At 36.7% G+C, this 27968-nt stretch overlaps 1 protein-coding gene across 1 annotated transcript in view; it reads left to right on the top strand.

Moving 5' to 3' along the window:
- Positions 1 to 23988, top strand: part of KITLG (KIT ligand) — an 81754-nt gene extending 57766 nt beyond the window's left edge. The window contains 8 exon segments of the mRNA XM_030323347.1: positions 1966 to 2136; positions 4271 to 4430; positions 5165 to 5248; positions 14320 to 14397; positions 14400 to 14428; positions 15397 to 15464; positions 16403 to 16479; positions 23176 to 23988. Of these exon segments, the coding sequence (XP_030179207.1) occupies positions 1966 to 2136; positions 4271 to 4430; positions 5165 to 5248; positions 14320 to 14397; positions 14400 to 14428; positions 15397 to 15464; positions 16403 to 16442 (630 nt within the window). The 3' untranslated portion in view covers positions 16443 to 16479; positions 23176 to 23988.
- Positions 23989 to 27968: the final 3980 nt, after the last annotated feature.

The following is a 27968-nucleotide window of genomic DNA, read 5'->3' as shown; positions in this document are numbered from 1 at the left end:
GCCTAATTGAACTAATTCCCATTTGGGGGTTTGTTTATTCTACTTTTCTGAAGCCAGAGCCAACACTCCTGAAAGTTTTGAATGTCATTTTGTGCTTCCAGGAATTGGGGCTTACCATTCTGTAGATAAACCAGTCTCCTTTTTAGCTGTGTTCTATTAATTAAAACTGTTCTGTTAAATGAATAGATGGGCCCCAAATATCCTAATTTAGGATAAATTACTTGGCCTTCCCTTAGAGATATCTGCTGGTAGAAATTGGGTTTAGTGGTTTGATTTATTTTACGTGGCATCAGTTACTCCCTGTGATTATAATATATTTATTACAGCAGAAGTTATTTTAAATAATTTAGGATCACATAAGCTATGGCAATTGTAGCCATTCCCAGTCTTTTTTCCCTCACTTGTTACATTTTAGCAGATTAAAGAAAAAAATCAGAGCTTCTACCTAAAAGATCCTTGTGAGAAAACATAACATTAAAATACAGAATATATATGAACTTAAGTAATTATTTTAAGTAACGCCACAATAATTTAAAAAATCCTGAAATCCATTTTAATGTATCAAGGAGGTTTTTCCTAATAATCTAAACCTCTACTGGCCCAGAACCATTCATAGCCAAGGTTGGGAAACTATGCCCTGTAGGTCAGATCCAGTCTGCACCTGGTTTTATATGGCCAGCTAACTGAGATTAGTTTTTACAGATGGACATTTGTGGTCTGTTTGATAATAGAGAATGCTGTGAGGCCCAACCACACCAAATGCTGACCCAAAATAAAGAATTCCATTAATTTTATTGGTAGACCTGTACTAAAAAAGATTAAATTTGGTTATTATGCAAAAGAAATTATATTCAATTATATTTTCTGTAATAAAAGTTTTGTAGAAATTTTCTTTCTCTCTATATATGTACCTACATAATATCCTTTATTTTTGCCTCTTAGCATGCCAAGTCTAACATATTATCTGGCTCTTTACATAAAGTATAGATCCCTGACAGAGTAATTTTTTTCTCATGTATTTTTTCTTCACTCATGCATCTGTTCAGCAAATAGTTTCTGAGCAACTTCCACATGCCAGACACAGTTCTAGGCCATAGGGACACCATGGGGAACAAGCTTTTATAAAAAAAAATACTGCCTTCATAAAACTTACACATTATGTACATTATCTCCCCATAACTACCTTGTTCCATTATTCCCATTCCCATCCAAGAGAGGTTCAGAGAATTTACGTGGCTTGTCTGGAGTTTCTCAGCCCAAAACAAACCCAGTTATACCTGACTCTTAAGATTTGAGCTTCTAACCAATGGGCAGGGCTAGCGTCATGGGCAGGACTCTGTGCTTGGTTTAATGCTTTACTGTCACCATCTTGTAATTAGTCAGCTTTGAACAACTTTTTGAACAATAAATGTATTTTCATTTTGTCCTTGGACCCACAAATTATGTGGCTGGTCCTGCTGCTAAGGCAAAAGTGCTTCTCTCTCAGACCACATTCCTGCCATGATTGTTGTTTGATTTTTAAAGACCCACATGAATTTATGTGTAGAGAAACCTTGAAATCTATCAAGCAGTTTGGAAAAACAGGCTATTTTTAATCCATTGCTTATTATTTCAGTTCACCAAAAGACTGCAAGTTCCTTGAAGGCTAGGGCTCTCTCCTACAATTTTTTTTTTTAACTCCCTCTGTGCTAAAGCTTTTCTAAGAACAGTGAGTAAACCTTGTCAAGGGTAAGACTTAGCTCTTAGTTTACTTCCATACGAGAGCAATATTGTTCATCATCAATATTGGCTCTGATCTTTATTAATTTGCAAATTTTGAAACCGATGTTAAATCTGAGGTAAACAAAACATCTGACCTGTTCTGATATAAGGAAATTCTTTATCCAGCAGTGACTAAAACATTGATGTCTTTGAGGGGTGACTGACCATAGAGATTTTATCTTCCTTTCTTTCAATTTCTTTCAGCCTAGTCATTGTTGGATAAGCGTGATGGTGGAACAGTTGTCAGTCAGTTTGACTGATCTTCTGGACAAGTTTTCGAATATTTCTGAAGGCTTGAGTAATTATTCTATCATAGACAAACTTGTGAAAATAGTGGATGACCTTGTGGAGTGCGTGGAAGGACACTCATCTGAGGTAACTTTGTATTCCCTGGGATTCCTTTTTTACTACTTTTCTCCAAAACCTATGCCCTTTGGCAGTGGCAAGAGTGGGGTTGTCTCTATTTGTGAAGTTTTTAATTTAAAGACTTTTAATTAAAAATTATTTTCAGATGAGCACAGTGAATAGGTGTTTGTAGTTACCCTGCAATGCTGAAATCTACATTAAGGCTTAAATGTTGTTACTTAACATAAAAATAAAATTTATTCACACCTCAACGTAAGAAAAAAAAAAACACCTTTATTTCAGAAGGGAGTGAAGTCCTTCTAACCTACCTATTAGGTTACAAATGTTCATTTATCTTTAAATGGAAAATTACCTATAATGAACACTCTTACTTAACCTTTTATCCATAGTAATCCTGTCACAACAATGAAGTGCATTTTCACATCTCCAGTCCAGGGCATCTGATGATTCGTTGTCACCAGCCTCAGAATGTGGTCATGGCAGTGTTTTCAGATCTAAGTATATTGAAGAGGCAGAGTATAGAGATTAAAAATGAGGTGTTAGGGTTCAAATCCTGACTCACTAATTAGCTTTGTGAACCTAACCTCTCTGTGCTCACTTTCTTTATGCCTAAAATGAGGACAATGACAGGATGCATCTCACGGAATTGACATTGGCTGATTTCTGATTAATGCCTTAGTACCATGTCTGGCAAAATAAATCCTAATAAATATTTCTTATTCTTATTTTAGAACACCTCATCTATAATAAGATAGGTCTTGGGAGGCCTGCTTTGGCATAGAGTTTACAGTTCAGGGTTTATCCTACAGGCCTTCTAGATGCTTAAATCTAAGGTTTTAAACATGGTTCTGTACTGTAAAACTCAAATACTACCTTCTCATCCATCTTCCAGTCACTCTTCGAGACCCAATGTCAGTCCCATTTGTGTTTCAAACTCAGAGTTCTTACCATACTAATAGCCTCCTCACTGTATTTCATCACTTCTGTGCTTTACTTTCTAATTTCTGAATAGTGTGTCTTAAAATCTATAGCCTCTTAGAGTTAACATGTCTTTTCATATTGTTAGTACAAATAGTGTTCTGAGGGCAATGATACAAGATCAAGGACCCCAAAAGTAGGGCATATCAGGAACAGTGTCACGGAGGAAATAAGCTCCCATTGGAGCTTGAAAGATGGAGTTAGGTGCTAGGTAAATGGTGATGTTGAGAAGAGTACCCCAAACACTGGAGAATGTACACTTACTAATCATGACACTTTGGCAAGAACCCAGCTGGTATTTCTCAATTTTTTTGGCGATTGAGTTAATCTATATACAGCACTTAGAGTGGTATATAGCAAGTGCTACATAGGTGTTGTTATTACCTGCCTTTCTTTATAGGTAATCATGCATTTACAAATTCCTAAACTATAGTGTTGGTTTGCTTTCTTGGGGAACTTCTAGAAATTAATCATACTCTTTATTCTTTCATAACTTGGTTCTTTCACTTAGCATTGTTTATAACTTATATTCACTTTGATGCATACAGCTGAAACTCAGTTTTTTTCCTGCTTATAGAGTTGATTCAATATACCAATATTTATTAAACCACTCTTCTGTTGTTTGATGTAAGGGTTATAGAATACTGTTGCTAAGAACTTTCTTATATGTCTCCTGGTGCATATGTGCAAGAACTTCACTAGAGTATTCACCTAGAAGTAGAATTGCTGGGTTACAAAATGGACACATGTCCTACTTTACAAGAGGATATCCAATGTGCCAGTTTACATCATTCCACCAGTATATGGGTCCCCTTTGTTCCATATTCTTGGCAATATTTAGTATCATCAGAATTGTTAATTTTGGGCTGGAGAATGTGTTATGTAAGGGTATTTTTTTTTGAGGAATAATTATTTTAAAGCATTTCTAGTCACCTTACTCATCCCCACCAGCACCCCATTCCTTTTATCTGGAGTTGAGCCCCAGACCTAACTGGATGGGATCACTACCTTGCAGTACCAATTGAATTCTGTGTGTTAAAGCAGTTGTCTAAAAGTATCAATTTTACTTGAGTCTTTGGAGGACATATTTATAATCTATTACCTTGACATCAGTTAAATCTGTAAATTATCTGAAAAACACAATCCTTTTTTTTTATTCTTCTAGAATGTAAAAAAATCATCTAAGAGCCCAGAACCCAGGCTTTTTACTCCTGAAGAATTCTTTAGAATTTTTAATAGATCCATTGATGCCTTCAAGGACTTGGAGATGGTGGCATCTAAAACTAGTGAATGTGTGGTTTCTTCAACGTTAAGTCCTGAAAAAGGTAAGACATGTAAGCATTTCTAATTTAAATGTCAAAAGCAAGCTTGAATCTTGAATGTTTAGGTAAGAATCTACTTCTGACTCAAATATATGTGTAGCTAGAGAAAGATGTATGTGTATATGTGTAATACAAAGACCTATATCAATGGCATGAAAGAAATGATCAGTTAATTTGTTGGTTTTCAAGCCACAGCAACACTCCTCATTTTCAAATATAAGAATTGTGTGTGAGTAAACAATATAGGAATTCGTCACTCATATTTTTTATCTGGTCTTTGCTAGCATTGTGCAAGTATATTATTCTTCACCTCCACTCTTCTTAATGTACCCTTTTCAAATCTTTTCCTTAAGGTCTGCCTCTGGGTCATGAATTCTGATCTTCAGTAGTTACTCTGTATTAAGAACCTTTTTTCCCACTGGGTCCCAGTATTACAAAATCTAATTTCATTGCTTTTTCTGTTTTGTTTTGTTTTGTTTTGTTTTTAAGACCAGTTACCAACAATTTGTGTTACTCATACTTATTAACCCATGTAAGCAATGAATCCTTGTTCTATAATGTGATTGTGGTGCATTTAATAAAAATAGAACAGGACTCAGTATGAAATAAATAGGATCTTAATCAAGATTTGGGAAGCAGACCTAGAAAATATTCTGGTATTGCACTTCAGGCTTTTGCAGACTCTGTAATTCATTAAATCGCCATGCAACACTGACACATTATTGCTTTCTATTTAGATTCCAGGGTCAGTGTCACAAAACCATTTATGTTACCCCCTGTTGCAGCCAGCTCCCTTAGGAATGACAGCAGTAGCAGTAATAGTAAGTACATATATCTGATTTAATGCATGCATGACTCCAGTTAGCATCTATAGGAGTATTGCATGGGCTTTAAAGGAAATTCCTGCAATTACTACTATTAATACTGTTCTGTTACTGTTCTTCCTGTTATGGTCTTCCTCAGAATTAAATATTAGGCTTGTATAAGTGGGTTTCCCTGTAACTGGAAATAATTTTTAGAGAATTGGGTCAAAATCTTCTAAAATTATTTTACATAAGGGATGTAATTAATTTTAGATACTTTTAAGCTTTATTCATTGTCAACTTATATTTTTATGTGAAATTTGCCTGACAAAAATGGAATTTAAAAATTGAAAGTACAGGGGCGCCTGGGTGGCGCAGTCGGTTAAGCGTCCGACTTCAGCCAGGTCACGATCTCGCGGTCTGTGAGTTCGAGCCCCGCGTCGGGCTCTGGGCTGATGGCTCAGAGCCTGGAGCCTGTTTCCGATTCTGTGTCTCCCTCTCTCTCTGCCCCTTGCCCGTTCATGCTCTGTCTCTCTCTGTCCCAAAAATAAAAAAAAATTAAAAAAAAAAAAAACGTTGAAAAAAGGAAAAAAAAAATTGAAAGTACAAATGTTGGTTATATAGAATTCCAAGGATATTTTCAGTTTTGTTTATATTTACTATTCACAGTATTTACTATTGTGTGTTTGTACATTTGATGATTTTATTTTACTATAAAATTATTTTAGAGGAGAATATGCTGCTTTGCCTGAAATTTCTTTCCTTTTAACCAAGAACCCAATTTTGTGCAAGTCTAATGTCCTCTTTTCAAATACAGGCAAGGTCATTATAAAGATCATTGGGTTTTACTAAATATTCTGATCCTCTAGTTTCATGGAAGCTATAGGAGGAAGAACTTCATCCTGTGATCTTAGCTAAGAAAATCATCCCTCAAAACTTTGTAATGGGGCACTGTCATATGATCAGGGACATAGAAGAACTACCTGTAAATAAGAGTAATCAATTTAGTACCAATCCACCATAACAAATCTGCAATTCAGAAAATTTTTAAAAACTTCTAAAATCCGTTTGTTTAGGAATTTTGGCCACCAAAACTGGACCTGACCCGTGATAAGGCTATTTATATATAGTATTTTTCCTTCCAAAAGTGAATATTTCTTGATTTCACTACAGAAATACTGTGTTTGATTACAGTGTGCTACCCAGACCTCAATGAGGATATTATATACAATATTATTTGTAAGACAGAACTTTGTAAAATCTGAAATTTTGAATTACATAACACGTCAGATCTGAAAAGTTTTAAGAATGGACTACATGGGTTAAGATCTCTACTACCAATTTTATTAATCTTTTCAAAGATGCAACTTTTAGCTTCTTAGTTTATATTATGTCATTTTTTAAAATTTTTTTAATGTTTATTTTTGAGAGAGAGAGCACGAGTGGGGGAGGGACAGAGAGAGAGGGAGACACAGAATCCGAAGCAAGCTCCAGGCTGAGCTGTCAGCACAGAGCCTGATGCGGGGCTCGAACCCATGAACCATGAGATCATGACCTGTGCCGAAGTCAGATGCTCCACCGACTGAGCCACCCAGGCGCCCCTATTTCATTGATTTCTCATCTTTCTTATTTCCTTTTACTTGGGGTTGAGTTTGTTCAGCTAACTTCTAGTTTTCTTCAAGTAGAAAAATTTAATCATTGATTTTTAAACCATTCTAATTTTCTAACATAAGCACTTAAAGGTATAAGTTTTCTTGTAAACAACTTTAGTTGCATCCCATACACTTTGATATATTGTGTTTCCATCATTTCCTCAAAAATATTTTTTAATTATCCATGTGATTTATTCTTTGATTAATGGGTAATATTAAAATGGGTTGCTTGATGTCTAAACATATGTGGTTCTTCTGGGTACTTACTGGTTTCTAAATTCTGAATTCTAAATTCAGAAAACATACACTGTAATCTTTCAAAATTTATTGAGACTTATTTTATGTGTATCATTCAAATATGGAGTGTAGCATTCTCAAATTTGATCAAAATGGTTATAGTGTTCAGATCTTCAATATCTTTATTACATTTTTTTGTCTAATTTTTTATCAATTACTGAGGGGTATTAAAAATCTTAAGATTGTGGATTTGGCCATTTGTCCTTTTGGTTATGAGTTTTTCACTTCATATATTTTGAAGCTGTATTATTAGGTGGTTATATATTGATTATTATTATGGGTTTCCTGATTAACAGACCTTTATATTGTTACTGAAATATTCCTCATTACCTCTGCTAGTATTCTGTCTTGAAGTGTATTTTATGTGTATTAGTAGAGCCAGTTTTTCTTATCCTTACTTTTTTCATGGTATATTTTTTTCTTTCCAATCTATTGTCTTTATTTTTAAAGTACATCTCTGGTAGACAGTATATAGTTGGGCCTTGCTATTTTAGCAAGTCTTTGACTTTTAATTGGAGTGTTTAATCCATTTATATTTAATACAGTTCTTATATTATTATTATTATTATTATTATTATCATCATCATCATATCAACATATGGTTGGATTTGGGTCTACCATTTTGTTTCCTATTTGCCTCATTTCTTTATTTCTCCTTTCCAGGTTGATTTTGGGTTAATTTTTTTTATTATTTTGTTTTCAATAAAATTTAAAATTTATTATTTTGTGGTTGTTTTAGGAGTTACAATATATATCTTAACTTGAAATGTTCTACTTAGTTAATAATCACACACATGCCAATAACACATATATTAGGTAGGTTAATATTATCTCAGATGTTAGAGGTTTTGTTCATTGTTTTCCCTTGCCCCGATCTCTTTTCTGTATTCATCAAAATGTATAATTTCTACTTACCTGTTTTCAAGTTCCCTGACTCTTCTGCCATTTGTAAGCTGCTAAACTTTTCATCCAGTACATTTTTATTTTTTGCTATTTTTAATTTTTTTATAGCAGTTTATGATTCATACAAAATTGAGGAGAAGGTACAGAGATTTCCCACACCCTCCCTGCCCCCACACATGTGCAGCCTCTCCTATTATCAGCATCCCCCTCCCCCACCCCAGAGGTACCTTTGTTACAACTGATGAACTTACGTGGACACATCATAATCATTGGAAGTGCATATTTTACATAGGGTTCACTCTTGGTGCTGTACATTCTTTGGGTTTGGATCTAGTGCATTTTTTTCATTTCTAAGTCTGTATTTTGCATTCTAGAATTTCCATTTGATTCTTATTTTCCTGCTGAGATTTGCATTCTGCATATTCATTATGATAATATTTTCTTTTTTGGCCCCTGGAACCATGGAACAAGATGGGGTTGAACCACATGGGTCCACTTATACATGGATTTTTTTTACAGAACTATAAATGTATTTTCTCTTATGATTTTCTTAATATTTTTTCTCTGGATTACTTTATTGTGAGAATACAGGATAGATATACAAAATATATGTTCATCGATTGTTTGTTATTGGTAAGCTTCCAGTTAGCAGGCTATTAGTGAAGTTTTGGGGGAGTCAAAAGTTATATATAGATTTCAACTGTGCAAGGGGGTCGTGCCCCTACCCCCACATTGTTCAAGTGCCAACTGTAGTTAATAAAGCTCTAAAAGTGCTTGTCTCCTAATCTCACCATGTAGGTCATCTCAGGGTTATTGTATATTGACTGCTTTTTTCTCCTGATTATGGGTCACATTTCCCTTTAAATAACTAGTAATTTTTTGAATATATGCTGGATATTATGGATACTATGTTTTTGAGAAAGCAGATTTTGTTTCATTCCTTTAGAGACTTTTGAGTTTTGTTCAGGTAGGCAGTTCAGTTACTGGCAGACTATTTTCCTTGTCAGTCTTGTTTTTAAGCTTTCATGGAGGAAAGAGGGAGAGTAGCCTTATTTCTAAGGCGTGAAATTTCTGAGATATTGAGTGCTTAGAAAATCTCTCCATTCTTGCTTGTCAGAGCTCCTTTGTCTCTGAATGCCAAGGTCATAGCTTCCCAGGTGTTGTTTATTGCCAGGTTTTGTGAAGTCTCTTTCTGTCCATGCACAGCTTATTTCTTAACTGGTGACTTAAGGAGATGCCTCCAGAGATTTCTTTTCAGCCCCGCTCCTTTCCCACAAATAAACCTGCCCCACAAACTGTGGCCACTGCATCCCTGAACTTCAGTTTCTGATACCCTATCTCAAATGAGACCGTTGAACTTTCCTTGGGCTCTATCTTCCATACCTCCTAGCTAGAAAATGAAGATAATCGTGGGACTCACCATGTGTGTTTTTACTCTCTTAGGGAATACATTCTTGTGCTATCTGTTGGCTAATGTATGAAAGTAACTGCCGCCTATAATCTGTCTATGATAATAACTATTTAGGTTGGGAGGGCTAATCTGCTATTATCATGGTTGGAAACAAAAGTCTTTTCTACTTACCTCAAAAAACAACTGAATATAAAACACCTATTCAGTCCTGTGCCTCTGAGTCTGAAGGTATTTTTTAAATTACAAAATGAATGGTCAGTGTTCTTTTTCCTTTGTTTTGCTTTTTCTCTTTTCTTTTTTCTTTTTTGTAAAAAATATGGATCTTGCATAATTTGCTGCTGTCAGATGTCACTCATCAATATAGCACTTAGATAGCCATGCACAAAGACTAGCTCTTGTAGAGCTTACATCTTTCTAAAAGACACATACATAAATAAAATACTCATAGTATTTTATCATATATACCATGTATGGATTACAGTATGTATCATAATAGAAGTATGTAAACATTTTTAGTTGTAGCATAAAGGAGGTAAGACTTCTGGGGGGAATATGGCCAGAGAAATTTGAAGTGATCACACCAGTTTTCCAGATAAGAATCAAAAAGTGGCCATGCTAGCCGGAAGACCAAAGTCTATGAAGGAGTCCTGAGATATGAGTGTCCTCTCATATCTTGTATTATCCCATGATTCTCCCTTATAAAAGTGTTCAAGTTACCCAAAAGGAATTGGGTTTTCACAGTAAAAGTAATTAACTTTATATACCAAGCTAAAAGGATGTTTAAGATCCTTGCAGACAGTATTTAAGAAGAATATTGGAAGAAATTCTTACTTTGACATTACCTTATACATCTTCTAAAAAGAGAGTCTTTGAGTCAGACCTCCTGGGCTTATATCCCAGCATTAGCCCTTGGATAACTGTGTGACCTTGGGTGAGTTACTTAATTTCTCTAGACTTGCCAGTCAAATGAAGGATAATAATACCTCCTTCAGAAGGTTTCTGTGAGTTTTAAATGTGTTAAGACACATGAACTTGGGGCCTTGCCTGTGAGAAGTAAGGGCAGTATTTTCAGAAGTACCAAATAAAAGCTGTGCTATCTATGTATGGGGTGCCTAGGTGGCTCAAGTCTTGATCTCACAGCTCATGAGTTCGAGCCTCGCATCAGGCTCTGTGCTGACAGCTCAGAGCCTGGAGCCTGCTTCAGATTCTGTGTCTCCCTCTCTCTCTCTCTCCCTAACCCACTCTCATTCTGTCTCTGTCTCTCTCAAAAATAAATAAACATTAAAAAAAAATTTTTTTTAAAAAGCTGTGCTTTCTAGTTAACAGGTTTACAACCTATTGGAAATAAGTACGAACCCACACACACACACAATGGAGACCCAAACCCTTAGACATTTCACTTCCTGATTCTTCTTACCCTCTCTGTTTTTCAGGCTTTGCAATGAGCATGTGCCCAAGAGCAAAGGGAGGAGGGACTGAAAGTCTCTGTGTCACCTCAGGGAATGTACATTTGTTCCAGTCAGACTGCTTTCTGCTTGACATGGGCCATAGGCATTGTCTGTGTCCCAGGCAGTAACCTCTATTACTCAGCCAATGAGGAACCAGAGGAAGGACTTGCATGCTAGGAAAAAAATGGTTTGCCGCAACTTCCCTGAGCGTGCCTGTCCCTCAGACACCCAATCTTGCAAGAACGTTGATTAAAGCCTCACTTCACTGTGCTCCGAGTCTCTGTGTCCCTCCTTTGATTGGGCCAGTGGGCTTATTTCTCACAATGCCTTATGTATGTGTTCATCATTAATTGTTAGAATTGTCAGGTACACCAAGCCTGTGGGTCAGTAAATGTGGCAAGCCTACAGTGAGCTTTGAATCTGAATCATGGAGGGACACTGAGCTACAGGTTTTCTAAGCACCAAGAGATCCATGTTCACAGACATGGTGATGCCCATAAGCAGAATCATTCGAAATAGTAGTTCAGCAAAATTGTAGCGCAGTTTTTTGTGTCTTGTGTTTGAACAGATGTTGTGTATTATAAGTCAAACCAAACAAATCAGTTCCCATAAATTTTGGACAATGGACCCTTTTCATAATAACGAGAGAACCATTATAACAACAACCCAGGGATTTGGGATTACTCAAATCCTGTCCAGATGAGCCCCCTTACCTCACAAGTTTTCTGGGACAATCTTTACTAAAAGCAAAGCCTTGTTACTAGCTTGGGCTTTGACCCCAGACACCCACCATATGGGCCTTGAGGCAGACAGTTCAAATCTCATTGATCCCACATAGATAGCAGCAATAGAAATTCTTGGGAGCCAAGCTATGAAGGTGTGAACAAGCCTTTTCTTACAACATCCTTTTTCTTTCTCTGCAAGAGGGATGGCAGTATCAGTGGAGAGAACCAAAGGCTGGCTATTAAGCTCTTTGCATTAATGAGAAATAACAAAAGCAAGGTAACATTGACCCCTTAAGGAGGTGAAGCTCTCAGTTCTCCTGGTCCCTTTCTCCTCCCGGTCTTTACCAGGCCCCTCCCTCTGGCAAGTGGATTGCTTCTATGTCTTAGATGCTAAGACTTTGGGGCCAAAGTCCAGGAGCAGGGAGGGGAAGGACTTTTAAAATGGTTAAAAAGGTCACAATACTCTGGAAGCATGAGGTGAGTTCTCTTTAATTAGATCTCTCCTCCAGCATGGCTTTGTTTGGAACACCTTCTTTAGGGGCCGCCCTACCTGAGAAAGATTGTGAGTGGGGAATCCCAGAATGCCTCTTTCTCTAGTAGCCTGCTTCTGCTTGTTGCTGTAGTGGGCCTGGTCCTTCCTGTGGTCTGAATGGCTCAATTCAAGATTTGGCTTTTTGAAAGAAGGGGAAAAACAGGGTGTTTGGCTGCCTTGATTCCAGGGCATCTGGCTATCCAAACATATGTAATGGAATTTTCCATAGCACCATCCTGGCTCATTAGTTTTCCATTGGAGTCGGGGGACAAAAACATCAGAAGCTTCCTCTGTTCTCTCTGGATACTTTCATTAGGGGATCCCTCCAGGACGTCACCTGGTCAAATCTGTCATAACTACACAGCAGTCCCAATAGACACTGTGGGCTGTAGCAGAGTGGCCCCCTGGGAGAAATCAAACTTGTTACTGGAATGCAACCACAAATAGCCAAGTTATTTACAGACAGTGATATTAAAATGCCTAAAATGGCAAAAATTGCTTATAACTCTGAATCCATTTTCTGAGAGAAAACTCTTTTATAAATGGTAGTCAAATCCCAGACTAGCACGCATAATCTTCTGTAACCCTTAAAATAGCTATATTATCATAATGACAGTAGTACTACTTCAATTCTACCAAATCCCATTTTGTAACTCTGGCTTACTTTGCTGAAAGAATCCATGTTGAACTCCACTTTAAACTCTTGAAACTTCTTTCCCATGGGGCTGTAGGATGGGGGGTGGGGCCAGAAGACAGTAGTTGAGTCTTAAGGAAGTGATTCAGGATGGATGACCCCACTTCCTATCTAGACAGTCTCCCTGTTTCTTATGTGTAAGGGGTACCCATGACTCACTAACCCTCCCCTTAACACACACACACACACACACACACACACACACACACACACACACAAACTTCCTATTAGAGCCTTTGGGAAACAGGAATCCTAGAATTGAACTTCCTGCTCCCAGTTTACAAATGGTGGGGAAATGGGCAATTCCTGTTCTCCCTGCAGTAGATAGCGTTTGTTTCTTCTTGCCTCTCAGGTTAAAATCTGTAAGTTCATTTCCTCCTTATAAAGTTTATACCGTACAGTGGGTTTGGTTCTTTTACATTATATACTTTAGGGTACTTAATATGTTAATAGGTGACCGTAGCTGACACAGGTAACCCAGATCTTGTGCAATATTATAGCCCCAATGGTCACTCTTACCTTGGATTGAGTTTAACATTTTGTTCTTATAATTTGCTGAAAATGCATAAAACCTTTTCAGGTTTGACTGTTAACCAGTTGCATGTGTGTCCGTGTGTTTCTAACAGCTAAGCTGTCCTTGTAAAAGGAGATACAGGAGAAGAGACCCTTGTGGGAGATGTGTTTTGTTTAATTCATCGATCATTCTGCCAAGCAGGATCAAAGCTGAGAGGACCAATTTAATCTCACACACGTTTTCTCTCTCACGCTGTTACTTTATTTAGAGTAAGCAGTGAGAGGACACTGGTTCTTTCAACCATTCTTAGTGTTTGGTACTCTGGGGCTTTCCAATGTAAGTCTGAAAAATTAAACCTTTAGTCCTTAGCACCGTGTTGGGCATTCTCTGGCGTGCAGCAAATGGATACCGGAGATGTGGTGAGGCAATGCCATGACTCTGAGGGTGAGGTACCTAAAAGGACCCTAACCACAAAGTATATTTAATGACTTAATATATGCAGCAGGCCAAACAGCATAATGCATACCGACCTTGATCCAGAATGCAACACGTCCTCTAAAATTTCTTGGCAAGATGTCACGAGTGAAAAAGTGAAAAGGTTTTAGATTTCCTTGATATTATAAATAATTTTTCGGAAAATGTCGTCTGTGGTCCATATGTGTCAACATTAACCAAGTCAGATAACCTTCTGTGGGTTTTCTTTTCTTTTTCCTCGTACGTATTTTGGAGACGACACGGACTTGTATTGCTGTCCCAAAACAACGCCCAGCAGAAAAACCAGTTTTCCAAATATTCCAAACAGAGATAGGTCAAGAGTACGTTATGGCAACAGGTGGGGCCAATCACACACAGCATGAGAGCAAACCTCTAGCATGGATATGCCGTGTTCACCACTGTACTGTTTTCCTTACAGGGAAGGCCACAAATCCCATAGAAGACTCCAGCATACAATGGGCAGTCATGGCATTGCCAGCGTGCTTTTCTCTTGTGATCGATTGCTTTTGGAGCCTTTCTACTGGAAGGTAGGGTTGCTACTCTTTTATTTCTTGATCAAAACTTCCTGAACTTCAGATGTTTATTTGCTCATACTACATTTATATAAATGATTAACAAGCCACCCCTTTTCTGAGAAAAGATCCTACCTTAATTTAGTCTCAATAAAATCTAAATCTTAAGGCTTTGCCCTCATTCCTTATCATGCTTTGGAGAAAACCCCTCTATCTGAAAATGTATATCTAAAGGGCTCCTGTGTGGCTCAGTCGGTAAAACGTCCGACTTTGGCTCAGGTCGTGATCTCATGGCCCTTGAGTTCGAGCCCCACGTCGGACTCTGTACTGACAGCTTAGAGCCTGGAGCCTGCTTAGGATTCTGTGTCCCTCTCTCTGTCTTTCTGCTCCTCCCCCGTTCACACTCTGCCTCTCTGCCTCTCCCTCCCTCCCTCCCTCTCTCTCTCTCTGTCCTCTCTCTCTCTCTCAAGAAGAAAGAAATGTTAAAAAAAAAATTGTTTTTAAATGTACACCTAGAAATGATAACTGGTTTTAATAGCTTGAACTAAATGTAAAAAGGAAGAAATAGAACTGAAAAACATATGATGCACTTAAAGCCAAACAGAAATGTCATTTGTATTATCTGCTATTTTGGATTTTTCTTCTTTTGTTCTCTTCTTACAGAAACCTGTCTCAGATTTTAAAATGTGCTAAATCATTACGATTCAACTTTTTGAAATGTCTTTTGAATTTGAATTACCATTTAAATCTTTCTGTTTCTTCGTTGCTTTTTCACCTCCAGCACCCTGAAAATGTAAGTCGCTAATACGGATGCAATTTTTCATAACTTTTTATTGTAGAAATATTTTACATGCTACATGCTGGGAAACAAAACCCTGATGTTGGAGTTATTGACATAAAGATCAAAGTAGAGACCATTTACCTCTTGAATATTATACTGTCCGTTGATGTTTCTACAATCTATGTCCTTGTTCTTTTCCCAGAAGAAACAACCGAATCTCACAAGGACAGTTGAAAATATACAGATTAACGAAGAGGATAATGAGATAAGGTATTTTGTTTTGCTAAATATGTGCATAAGTAGGCTTGACATTGCCATTTCACTTGCCCTGCACGTGCTTATACATCTTTTAACAAGTTGTTTGCTCTCAGTGGTAGCTCCCAATGCATATCTGCAGTCTTTATCCACACTTCCTACCTCTCACACTTGCTTCAGTCCTACATCTCTGCTTCCCTATAGAATATACCTTCATGTTGTCTTCGTGACTCCTCTTAAGGTATCAGTAGTGGCTGTCTCAGCTCTATTTCTGTGCTCAGCAGAATCTTGCTTAAACTGCCCGTCATGGGGCTCTGGAGGCACACTTGTGCATAATCTCCATCTCCACACTAGCAACCAGGACATGCTCATTCCTCTGTTTGTCTCTTAGCACTTTGGAAATCGTCATCCTCTTCATCCACCCCTTTATGATGTCTTGGCTGAGCTGCGGCAGAATCTTCCCCTTCGCCCTTCTAAACTCCACCTGCAACCCTGGTTCATAAGGTTACTTCCTAGTCAGGATAGTTGAGTGACTTTTCTCTTGCATACTTCATGTATTTGCCTTCCCTTACCCCATATTGCTCCAGCACTAGTACCTTGATTTACCCCCCGTTTATAGTTTTCGTTTGGCATGTTACTTTCTCTCGTATCATGCCTTCGTATATACAGATACACCTATGAAGTACAGATAGGCATGTTTAGTGTGTGTATTTGCATATGCGAGAGAGAGAATTTTTTTAAACAACTTGGGGAAGACTGTGTTGAGGTCTTCCTTCTTCCCTTTAGAATTACTGATGAAGATAAACTTTCCACTCAGTTTTGCCATCTTTTGTTACTGTATTTACAGAAAAAAAAAAAAAAAAAAAAACCCTACCTTTTACAATGCCCAGATCATGGTGTACCTCAGAATCTCTGTCCAAAAGCAAATAAGCATTTTTCTTGTTGTTTTTCAGTATGCTGCAAGAAAAAGAGAGAGAGTTTCAAGAGGTGTAATTGTGGCTTATATCAACACTGTTACTTTTGTGCCTTGGTAAGTTTTTAGAATTTAAGCTGAAAGATTAAACAAGAACCCTACAGAATCTTAGATGCCAAAATTTAGAAACAAAATTTATTAAGTTGACTATTAAACTGATGTTGGTGTGGTAACTGAAGCTGTTACAATGAATTAGATGTGCACAATGCAGTCATGTGTGTTCTTACATTTTGAAAGGCAAACAGTGATTAGTCGTTCTGATTACTGGATTCATCCTGTGTGTAAGGGATACAAAAAATTAACAGTCAAGTGTTTACTATTTTTGAGGCCAGAAAATAAGTTAACCAAGGGGAATAGAACAAATTAGGACTAAAATAAGATAATATTAATAGAGGAAGTAAAAATAAGACTAATTTCAGTTAGGCGTGACTACCATAACGTAATAGAAAAAAAGCAACTCATTTGTTAGATGCTGTAAACAAGTGCATGCCACAAATCTTTCCTTGCTATCTTAAGGAAAAGGATAAATGATCAAAATAGCTTGTACATCAGGAGAAGAAAGTTGTCAAGGTAAAGGGCCACCTGCCCCATGACTGTCCAGAGCCAGGATGCAGTAAACCTACACCAGAAACAGATACCTGATGTTCATACCTCCTCTCCTGTGTACTTTCACAGCTGCTGAGTGGCAGACCCTGGATTAGTGTGGGGGAGGGGGAGGGCACCCTGATGGCACCCACCTGAGCCACGTCAGTTCTGCCTTTCTCATTCTACTTGTGCTAACTGGCTGTTAGTTTGTTACGGCCACCGATCTCGACACATTGATCACAGTGGTGTATGAATGTCCTCTCATCCTCCTGAGTCTTCAGTTCTTTCCCTGCCCTCCCTCATGGTCAGAAGATCACCCACTCTCCGGGGTTATGAGATACATGGTCTGTGGTGAGCTTTGCCTTTTCTTTGTAGATCACTGTCCTTCCAGTTTCATTTCTGTCCCAGATTGAGATTTCTCTCCAGAGAGCTTTTTGCCTTCTCCAGGAGCTCACTCTGATAGTTGGAAAACGTTTTCCAACAGTCCCAAATAAGATGATACAATAACAATGTCTCATATTTCTCTAACATTTTAACCCTGCTATTACACAGACTTCATTTCAGCCTTTAATCGTGCTCTGGATCACCATATCCAAACCATAAATAGCACTTTTTTTCCCCCCTGCTCACGATCTTACCTCCTCTCTAAGGTCTGTTTTCTGTCAAATAATGTTAATGAATAGACCTTTCATTCAATACTTTTTATTTTCTGGAGCAGTACTCTCCAAGTTGAAATCCTAGCTTTCTAAGAAAAATAATTCCTCTGCCCTTCAACCCCAACATGAGCCTGACTGTTGCTTTCCTGTCTGCCATTTCAGTTCCCTTAAGCTAGACATCCAGAAACCACACATTAAATAGTTAATTGAGTCTTGACGGCTCAAGTAATGTCCTGGTTGGTTTTGGATTGCATCGCTGGGATCCTGTTTTGGCACACAGGTCTTTAATCATGTGGTTTTTAATTGTGGTATTTGCCCTATGACGTTTGGAGAATGGATTATGATGGGAAAACCCAGGGCACCTGTTTAGGAGGGAAAAAATGGCATTTGAAAACAACCATGGTCAAGCAATTTCTGCATATGTCTGCTAGTCAGGGAACATTCAGGGATAGGAATTGAGCCTGTTTTGCTGTATCTCCTCATAGCAACTCAGCTTGTTGCCTATGTGTTGTAGACTCAAACCAAATACTTGTTGAATGACAGAGTGAATAAATCCTGAATGAAAGTTTAACCACTGGTAAGGAAGATAGTTCTTCTGAAGTAGGGTTTTTTATGTGCAAGATGAGTAAATTGTAGAGACCTGCTATAAAACATTATGCCCCTAGTTAACAATGCTACATTGTGTACTTAAATATGTGGTGAGAGGATAGATCTCACATTAAGTGTTCGTACCTCAATAAAATAAATTTTTAAAAATCTTTAAGAAGGGGCAGTAGGATTTATTTTTATCATGTAGGTGTGTGTGTGTGTGTGTGCGCGCGCGCATGTGTATTTAACTTATTGATTTGGGTCAATAGGAAAGTAAAGCATCTAAAGGGGAAATATAGTCATGAGAAATGATTTTTCTTAAAATGTAACATGTTATTCATGTATACATTATCACATTAGGTTTAAAAAGAAGCTCTGGATCATTTAGAAATAAACTCCTCACACATTATTGAGTAGTCAATGTGAAATGGATAAGGAATGAACTGGCATTCTCCTTCATAAATATCTTACTCATCAGGTGTGCAAATCTCTCCAAGACTCAGATACCACCACCTCCAAAAAGCTGACTTCCCAAATTTATAGCCTTCTAATCCTATGTCACATGACATGTAATACTCATGTAATATTAACACATTAATAGGACTTCACACTTTTATAGTTATTTTGTGTCCACTGCTAAACCATAAGCTCTTACAGGGCAAGGTTTGTTTCTGAGTTTCATTTTGGAATCCCACCAAACTCTATAACATCTACTTTGTGCATACAGTAATGAATAAATATTTGTTGGAGGACAAATGGAGAAGATGAGAATCTCAGAAAACTGTAATAATATGAGAATAAAATTTATGAAAATAAAAACAAAAATAGACCTGGAGAAGATAGGAAAAATAAAGACAAAAGAGCCAGGTTTCATCATGAATCTGCAGACTCCAAAGTGTGAATATGTAGGTATCATTTGTTACCATTTACTGAGTACCCACTGTGTAGAGTAAAAGCCTTTTGCTTGTCCCTATACCAACAAAGGTTTAAGGCCTGATGAAGAACTTTGTAATTTGGGGAGAGGATTGTGGTGAAGGAAAAGGTTTGGGAGAGCAGAATAGGATGCAGTAAGAAGAAATTTGCTGATAAATAAGAAAGCCGTAGTAAAAAGTACCAAGATAGAAATGTAATATGCAGTTGTTGTTATATATTTTAAATATTAGATATGATTTGGATTATAGTCATTTTCTTGGTTAACAAGGAAGGGGAAATTACAGGGAATGACTCAGATTTATTGCAAGGATTTCTCCCTCAAGTGGAAGTTTCACCAGCTAAAAAAAAATGACAAATATTGGAATACTAGAACAAAAAATGGAATAATTAGTTCTTCAAATGAAATAACCTGTAATTGGAAAATGAAAAGAGGAAAGGTTTGATATTTTGAAAACAAGGAAATAACATGGAATATAAGGTAATGAACTAGAAACAAAAGAAACCGGTGCTAAGAGAAAATATACTAATCTATATAAACAGTTTAAAATCGACTTAGTTGACTAGCTGATGCCAAGTATTCATAAGTGGCATTCCACAAGAATTTTTCATTTATTAGCTTGTGTGTAGCAGTTTGAGAAAGAAAGAAAAGAGTATATTATAGGAAAATTTCACTCTTAATTCTTCCCACAAATGTGATTTCAACACACTCTAGTAGATACATTGTTGGATGCAAAGCTTAATATAGCCTACTTGTGTCCTTAAATTGCTTATAGCCTACCAAAGGAAGTAAGACATATGCATAATAACCTATTTTTAAAAGCAAACTAGAAGTTTGCAAAGTTAAAACAATGAAAGGAGCTTACAAGGAAAATGCAATAAGAGATCAAAGGCACTGATTATGGTTGTACAGGATGTGTCCTTGACTCAGAGATATAGATGGTGATATGTATGGATAGACCTCTTAGAACTGTAGTATGCACACCCATAAACAGTTGCTTTATCTGAAAGGAGAAAGAAATCACTAGCAATAGGAGAAAGGTTTCATCATGTAGGTGTGATGGAGGTGGCATTTATACTGAGCTAGATCTTGGATGACTGGTAACATTTTAATAGCAATAGGGAAGGGGAAATCCAGACACTGCAATTGGTATAAACTAAGAGAGGCCAAAAGTACAGAGAAAGTGTTCAAAGGTCCATTTGTACAGTTGGACTACAGTGGGAGGTCACACATGAAGGGCTGAAATGCTGAGAAGCAAGGATGTGGGCATCAGTTTGAAAAATTACAAATACAGGACGTGTACTCTATTGAGTAATGTAAGGAGCTATGGAGGGCTTCAAAAAGATGTGAGTAATACAGTCAAAACCGAGTATTATGAAAGTAATGAAATGTTGGTGTGGCCGGATGAATGGAAGCAGTGAACTGAAGTCAGGCAGTCCACCTAGGAGGCCAATCTTCCAAACAGATGTGAGAGAATGATGACGTAAACTGGGGCGAGGGCCATGGAAATAGGAAAGCATGGATCTGTTTGAAGATATGCAGTGAAATAATCAACACATTCTAGTTACTGATGGAATGTGAGGCTTGACATCACAGGTAGTACTCAAGGATAATCTGGAGCCTATGAGACTAACCAGATGGCGGTGCCATTAAAAGGAAATAAGAGAAGGAGTTGTTAATAAATATTGATGGGAGCAAATGTCGTAGACTGGAAACTCAAAGAACAGTCAGGGCTGGAGGTAATAGATTTGGGGTTTGGGAGTCATCTACAAAGAATTTTAATTGAGACGTTGGAAGAAGGACTGCATCACTGAGAAGGCCCTGTTTGGTTGACAGTAAATAACATGAGTTTGTAGACACTCATTTGTCAGTGTTATTGAGACACCCCAGCATGGTAAGTGTTGAAAGTAATTTTGGGAGGTCCTGGGTGGCTCAGTCAGTTGGGCATCCGACTCTTGATTTCATCTCAGGTCATGATCTCATGGGTCATGGGTTTGAGCCCTGCATGAGGCTCTGTGCTGCCAGTGCAGTCTGGGATTCTCTCTCTCTGCCCTTACCCCCACTTTCTCTCTCAAATAAACTTAAACTTATTACAAGTAGGCTGGTGGAGAGATTCATAAAAGAAACACAACCTGGACATTTCCTGCAGATCTGGGCTAAGATAGGCGATAATAGATCCTAGATTTGGAATACGGGTAACGTTGAGTCGAATTTTTATCATTTGGCACACACAGGATTTGCCAAGATCTCTGACTCTTTACCAGATATTTCTTAAGAATTTCAGAGGATTTGCTTTTGAGCTCTTTCTGAGAACACACACATAGAGGATAAGAAGGGATCAGACTTGGGTTCAGGCCATGGCTCTGCAAATAGTTAAGCTGTAGGTTATTGGATGGGTCAGTTGTCTTTTAACCCCTGTTTTTTCAAGTTCTAGTAAGGGGATAATAAGACTCACCCTGCTTATTTCATGAGGTGGTTGCAAGGATCCCAGGGTATCATTATAAAAATTGTTGTTTTGTTTTATGGGAAAACTGTTGTCAACCTTCAAGTTTATTTTCTTTGCTAAGAGACCTGGGAACAAAACTAGAAATAGATTTCCAATCTTCTCTACTTAAGTTTAGAATTTCAAGCTATTCCTTTTTTAAAAAATATATCCTTTTGTATTCTGTGTGATTCCCTTTTGGTTTTTTAATCAAGGCTTATTTTAAAAATATCATCTACTTATATATTTTGGATTTCTGAAGTTTTCTCTTAATTGTTTCTTAATTTTCCTCTTGGGATTTAATTCTCCTTTCCCAGATGCAGGTTCTCTAGTTTCTAGAGTTCTCTGATAATTTGTCATAGTACAATTTGTAGTAAATTCATTTAGAGAGAGCGGAAAAAAATAGTGCACTTCTTACCATTTATACTGTGGAATTTTATGCAGTTTATATATAACCTTTGTGTTGATGTCAAATATTTAAAAACTGAGATATTTGAATTCAGGAAATAAGGACGAAGGGTATTGAGTAGGGAAGAAAAAGCAACATACGCGGTTATTTAGGGGTGGTGATTGAAGATATTGTGAAGATACGATCTTTGAAAAAAATAGTTAAGTAAGTAGAGAGACTTGATGTGAAAGTTGAAAATCTAAAAGCTGAGTCCAAAGCTCAGTGGATTAGCACCAGCTCTGAAGAACTGAAACAATGTCTGGCTTTAATGTTTCAACAAGTATAAGTTATGTTAAGGCCAAATGAACCTCCCCAGAGACTTTGTCCGGATGTGATGCCAGGATTTCTTCCTTTTCTTGGCTGACAGTTTTGAAAGCCCTCTTGCTGCTGCTGTTTCCTCAGTTGGGAGAAGTGATGGCTTAGCAGTTAAGATACTGGCATTGCTCAGTGACCAGAAGGCTGCTGTTTGTTGATGGTCTCTTATTAGCTTCTCCACTGATGTCTCCTTAATGCTACTGCATTTCTCTCTAGACACTGTCTTTGTCTTTCAAAAACCCTCTCCCCTCACCATGTATATACTACCTTTTCATAGCTTGGTTAGAGAAATTCAGGCTGCAAAATAACCCTCTTACCACAAATGGAAACAATCTATAGTATGCAAATGGGTGTGAAGGCCACTGGGTATTCATTCATCCATCCTTATGTTCCAGGAATATTTACTGAATATTTCCTCTGCCAGGTATTATTCTAGGTGTTGGAGTACAGCAGTAAAAAAAGATAGACAAAGGTCTCTGTCCTCATGGAGCTTACATTTTAATGAGAGGAGAGAGTCAAACAATGAGTAAGATCATTCAGATAATGTTAAATGTTACCAGGGAGGTCACGGAGAGTGACTAATCATTGCATCTAGGAAAAGATTTCTCAAGTTCTTGTAGCTTGTGTAAGTGAAGCTTGTATTTTAAGTATATTACTCATTCTGTAGTCCTATGAATTCAGCTATTGAGAATGGAAAGAAGGCAGAAAGCAGATACACCATAATCTCTCTCTTTTCTTTCCTCTCTAGGCGGGTAACAGTTCATGTTTGCTTCATAAATGAAGCAGCTTTAAACAAATTCATATTCTGTCTGGAGTAACAGACTGCATTTTTATCTGTTCTTGCTACCCATGACTCTATATGGATGATTCACAAATTGGAACAAAGTGTTTTACTGTGAAACTGGCACTGAATTAATCATCTATAAAGAAGACCTTGCATGGAGCAGGACTCTATTTTAAAGACCTGGGGGACTGGTGGTCTCATTTAGAACTTGCAACTGACGTTGGGAGAGAAAGCACGTGTCCCAGATTGCATGCACCATTTTGCATGCCTCCAGAAGTGTCTAATTGCTGAAAAGTCACATAGCTTTATTTTCAGTTACAACCTGCAGTTCATAGTAATCTTGGTCTTTGCAAGTAGATTTCATCCTGTATAGTGGGGATAATTTTTCTGAAATGAATCTAGAAAAAATGTTAAAAACAAAAACTCAACAGCATCAGCCAGTCTACATTTAGAAAGCAGTAGGAACAAAATGATTGGAGTAGGCAACATGTCAGCCTTGTAGCTGCTAATTAATGGTCTGGGTCTGATCTTGGTCTCTTCTTGACATAAACCTATCTCCCACTAGACAAATGGACATGGTTAGCTGGATCTATCCATGCTTGGGAGTCAGTATTGTATTAGAACAGTGATGACATCAATAAAATGGGAAAAAAAACCTGAATGGGAGAAAATAATTGCAAGTCATATATCTGATAAGGGGCTAATAGCTAAATCTACCAAGAACTCCTACAATAATAGCAAAAAAAAGAAAAAGAAAAAAACCTCTAACTTAAAAATGGGAAGATCTGAGTAGATGTTTTTCCAAAGAAGACCTGCAAATGGCCAACAGGTACATGAAAAGATGCTCACCATCAATCAACAGAGCAATACAAATCAAAACCACAATGAGATATCCCTCATACCTGTTAGAATGGCTATTATCAAAAATATAAGAATTAAGAGGGAACCCTGTGCACTGTTGGTGGGACTGTATATTGGTGCAGTCGCTATGGGAAATTTTGAGTTTCCTCAAAAAAATTAAAATAGAACTGCCATGTTATCCAGCAGTTCCACTTCTGGGTATTTGAGGAAAATGAAAACACATTCTAAAAGATGTATAAGCCCCATGTTCATTGCATTATTATTTATAATAGCCAAGATATGGAAACAATGTAAGTGTCCATCAATAGATGAATAAAGAAAATGTGTTACGTGTGTGTGTATAACACACGTATTATACATACAGTGGATTCTGCTCTAAAAATGAAATCTTGCCATTTGTGACAACATGGATGGAACTTGAGGGCATTATGCTAAGTGAAATAGGTCAGAATGAGAAATACCATATGATCTCTCTTATATGTGGAATCTAAAAAAAATTTTTAAGTAAAAAAATTAAAAATACGAAGCTCATAGATACAAAGGAAAGATTGGTAGTTGCAAGGGATGGGGGTGGTTGGGAGAAATGGATGAACTGGGTTGTTTTTGTTTTGGTTTGCTTTGGTTTAAGTAAGTTGAATAAAAATGTAAAAAAAAAAAAAACACCCCCTAAAAAAAACATTGATGCCTTTGCAGAGAGGAGACTCTCCAAAGGAGTTATGGCCCAAAGAAGCCATGAACACTGAACAGCACGGTCACTGAGGAGGACATTTTGCACCCCTTTCCCCTACCACTTATAGAGTGTATAAATTGTGCTTGCAAAATATATTATGAAATGTTTATATTCTAAAACTATTACAGAGTTATGTAAAGGGACTTAAGAGAAATTGCTGAATTTATGAAGGTCTCATTTTCAATTTACATCATGAGAGAAACTAAAAATTATATTTAGTATCTAAGATTAGAAAACCACACCCACATGGTAATATGGGTATTGAAAATTAGGTTACTTGGCTTTTATAAGAATGAAAGGAATCAGGAAATTTTAGTTATTTCTTGTATAGTCACCATTATCAGTTTAAGGGATCCATTTATTTAAAACCAGGCACTCTATATTAATATTTATGAATTTAAAATAGCGAGCTTTATGTAGTTATGCATGTCAGTTTGCTGTTTAAAATGTGTGACAGCGTTTGTTGTATTAAGAGTGAATTTGGTAAGAATTCTCAAGATGGACATCATGCTTTTAAACTAAAACTTGTAAGACATTTTGTGAATTTCCCTTGCCATTTTTTTTTAATAGTCGAAGATCTGACTAAAGAAATGGTTTCTTGTGGTTTAAGATTCTTTCAGTAGGTCATGAACATACAGATGAAGGGATCCAAAGCTATTATAACTTAATTCTTGTTATAACATTATTGTCATGTTCTACCCCCTCAGATGATCATTTTCAATGTAGTGATACAAAAGGGCATGAAAAACTGCTAGCTTTCCTTTATTTCAAAAGTCCAAGAATTTCTAGTATAGTTGGACTTCATGTTAAAAGAGGATCCAAATACAACTCCAGTGAAGCGGCTTTTGCGCTTTTTTGTACCAAAAAGCCCAGATGATTTCTACAATCCCTTCCTTCTCTAAAGTGCTGGGCTTCCTCAGATGGTAGTCATTTCTCTAAGATACAACCCAGGTGTTTTGGGAAGCTGCATTGACTTACTCAGGCCCTTAAATATCCCATGGATCAAACGTTTAGTAATAAAACCAGCGATCAGTTTAATTGCTGAAAGGACCTGACTCTCAGTGTGTGGCTTTGATTTTTTTGAAGAAACTAGATATAAGTTAGTATGAGTTATGTGTGTAGGTCAGGTGTAGATTGAGAAGATTGATACTTCTCAATTTAATAGTTTATTTCACCAATGGTTTTGATTTTCTTAGCCATGAGAAAATGCTGTTTAATGAGCTTGAGAGTACAATAAATGCACTTTTATTCTCAAAGGCAGGAGCTGGGTTTTAACACTCAAGGACATGGTCCTAATCAATAGAGTTAAATAACAAATTCAGCAAGTTATGAAATCTGGCATCATAGGCAAGGGGTGATATATTCTACCTAATTAAATGTATTAGTTCATTGAGAGTTACGTGAATTACCAATTTTTAAAACACTAAAGTTCAATAAAATGCATGAACAGTAGAAAAAGGCTGAACATGATTTTGGATGCTGGCTGCTTGGGAATTATATGTCATATCTGCTTTGAGATGAATATGTGTGTGTGTGTACGTGTGTGTATATATATATACACACATACACACACACACATTTGCTTTATTTTATCTGATATGTGTGCTGAATATCCTTCAGAAATCATGGAAAACTCACAACTGATATTATCAATCATGAAATCACCTTTTAAATTGGTGCCATGTATCTGATATCTTTTGTAATGTTCCAAAATTGCCTTTTAAAATGATCTCAGAAGTCTGCAGATTCTAAATTATACTAAAAGCTTTGCACCTCTTTGGTAGAACACAAGTCTATAAAGAAACTGGCTCTGTGATAAATGGTGCCTGCCCAGTAATATCAAAGTGTTGCCGGATTTTGTATTATAATCTAACGTGCTTACCACACTGCCATTTTTTAATGAGTCAGAGACAAATTTCAGTTTTTTTCAATATGCTAATAGAATAAGTACCCTATTCTCTTTAAAAAGAATTAAGTATATGAAGAATGAAAACGCGTTTTTTAATGTAGTGTTTGCTTTTAGTAAGAATTAACACATTTAATTGAGTATGAAAGTACTTCGGGGAAACTTTGTGGCATATTTTGGTATTCTAATTCAACTGAGGTTTGAAATTAACAGAAAAATCCATTCATGATTCATGATTCATGGATATCTCAATATTTTTCTGCAGCTAGGTTTTGGTTTCAAAATGTAATTCCAATATGGGGCTTTTAGCCATTTCCCATGTATTCTTAGAAATTTTTCAAAAGACAGTTTGGCATAATGAGGCAGATGTTGGAAAAAATTGTAAGAAACTTCTCTGCTGTTAACTGATATTGGTAAGTCACCTCTTCTCTTTGGATCTCCATGTTTTATTTATGGTGAAGTTGGAGGTCACACCTTAGGTGTGAAACCTATTGATATCTGACAAAGACAACAAAATAGATCTGAAACTATTCCATATGAGATATTCCATTCTGATCTGTGAATAAGCAATTTGAACACAAAAAGTCATTGCTATTCTTGTTTGTAATGTAAATAGGATCCATTAGTAAAAGTAAAATTCAATCTCCTATAGGGTGAATTGGGTAACCATTTACACAAGAGATGGCTTTTTCCTTTGCTTAAGTAAACATTTTTGGATCACCTCTGAAGAATGAAAACCACGAGTGCATTTTAGTCAGGAAGAGATACTATAAGATATGTGCAACATTTGGAAATGCACCAAATTAAGCATTTAAATGCTGTCATTTTATTAAAAGCTTAGAACAGAAATGTAAGATGCTTAAAGTTTTTGAGTGCCAAAAAATAATTTATAATCCATTTGGAAAGGGGTCATCCATAAATTTCATTTTAAAATTAGAAGGTGGGATAAGAATTTTAAAGTAAGCCAGCTTGTCTTTGAAACAGTATTATTTTGTAAAATTGGCATTAAAATATAAACATTGAAATTCTAACTAGTTAATTTATGATATTTTATTGCACAAATTATGGTTTTGCTGCTTTTCATTAACAAGTCTGGAAATGCCTTTGTTACAAATAAAGTAATGGTACTTTTATTTCCTAACAACATGTTTTAGAAATAATTTAAACTGGATATTCATAATCCTAAAATGTTTCCTAAGCATTGTAAATTTATAACTGCCATCTCCAACTACATCTTTATGATGTTTTTAAAAATAAAAT

This window comes from Lynx canadensis, chromosome B4 (genome assembly GCF_007474595.2).
Source record: "Lynx canadensis isolate LIC74 chromosome B4, mLynCan4.pri.v2, whole genome shotgun sequence".
Lineage (NCBI taxonomy): Eukaryota > Metazoa > Chordata > Mammalia > Carnivora > Felidae > Lynx > Lynx canadensis.
The sequence above is the reverse complement of the archived record's forward strand: the minus strand, read 5'-3'. Positions and strand labels throughout refer to the sequence as shown.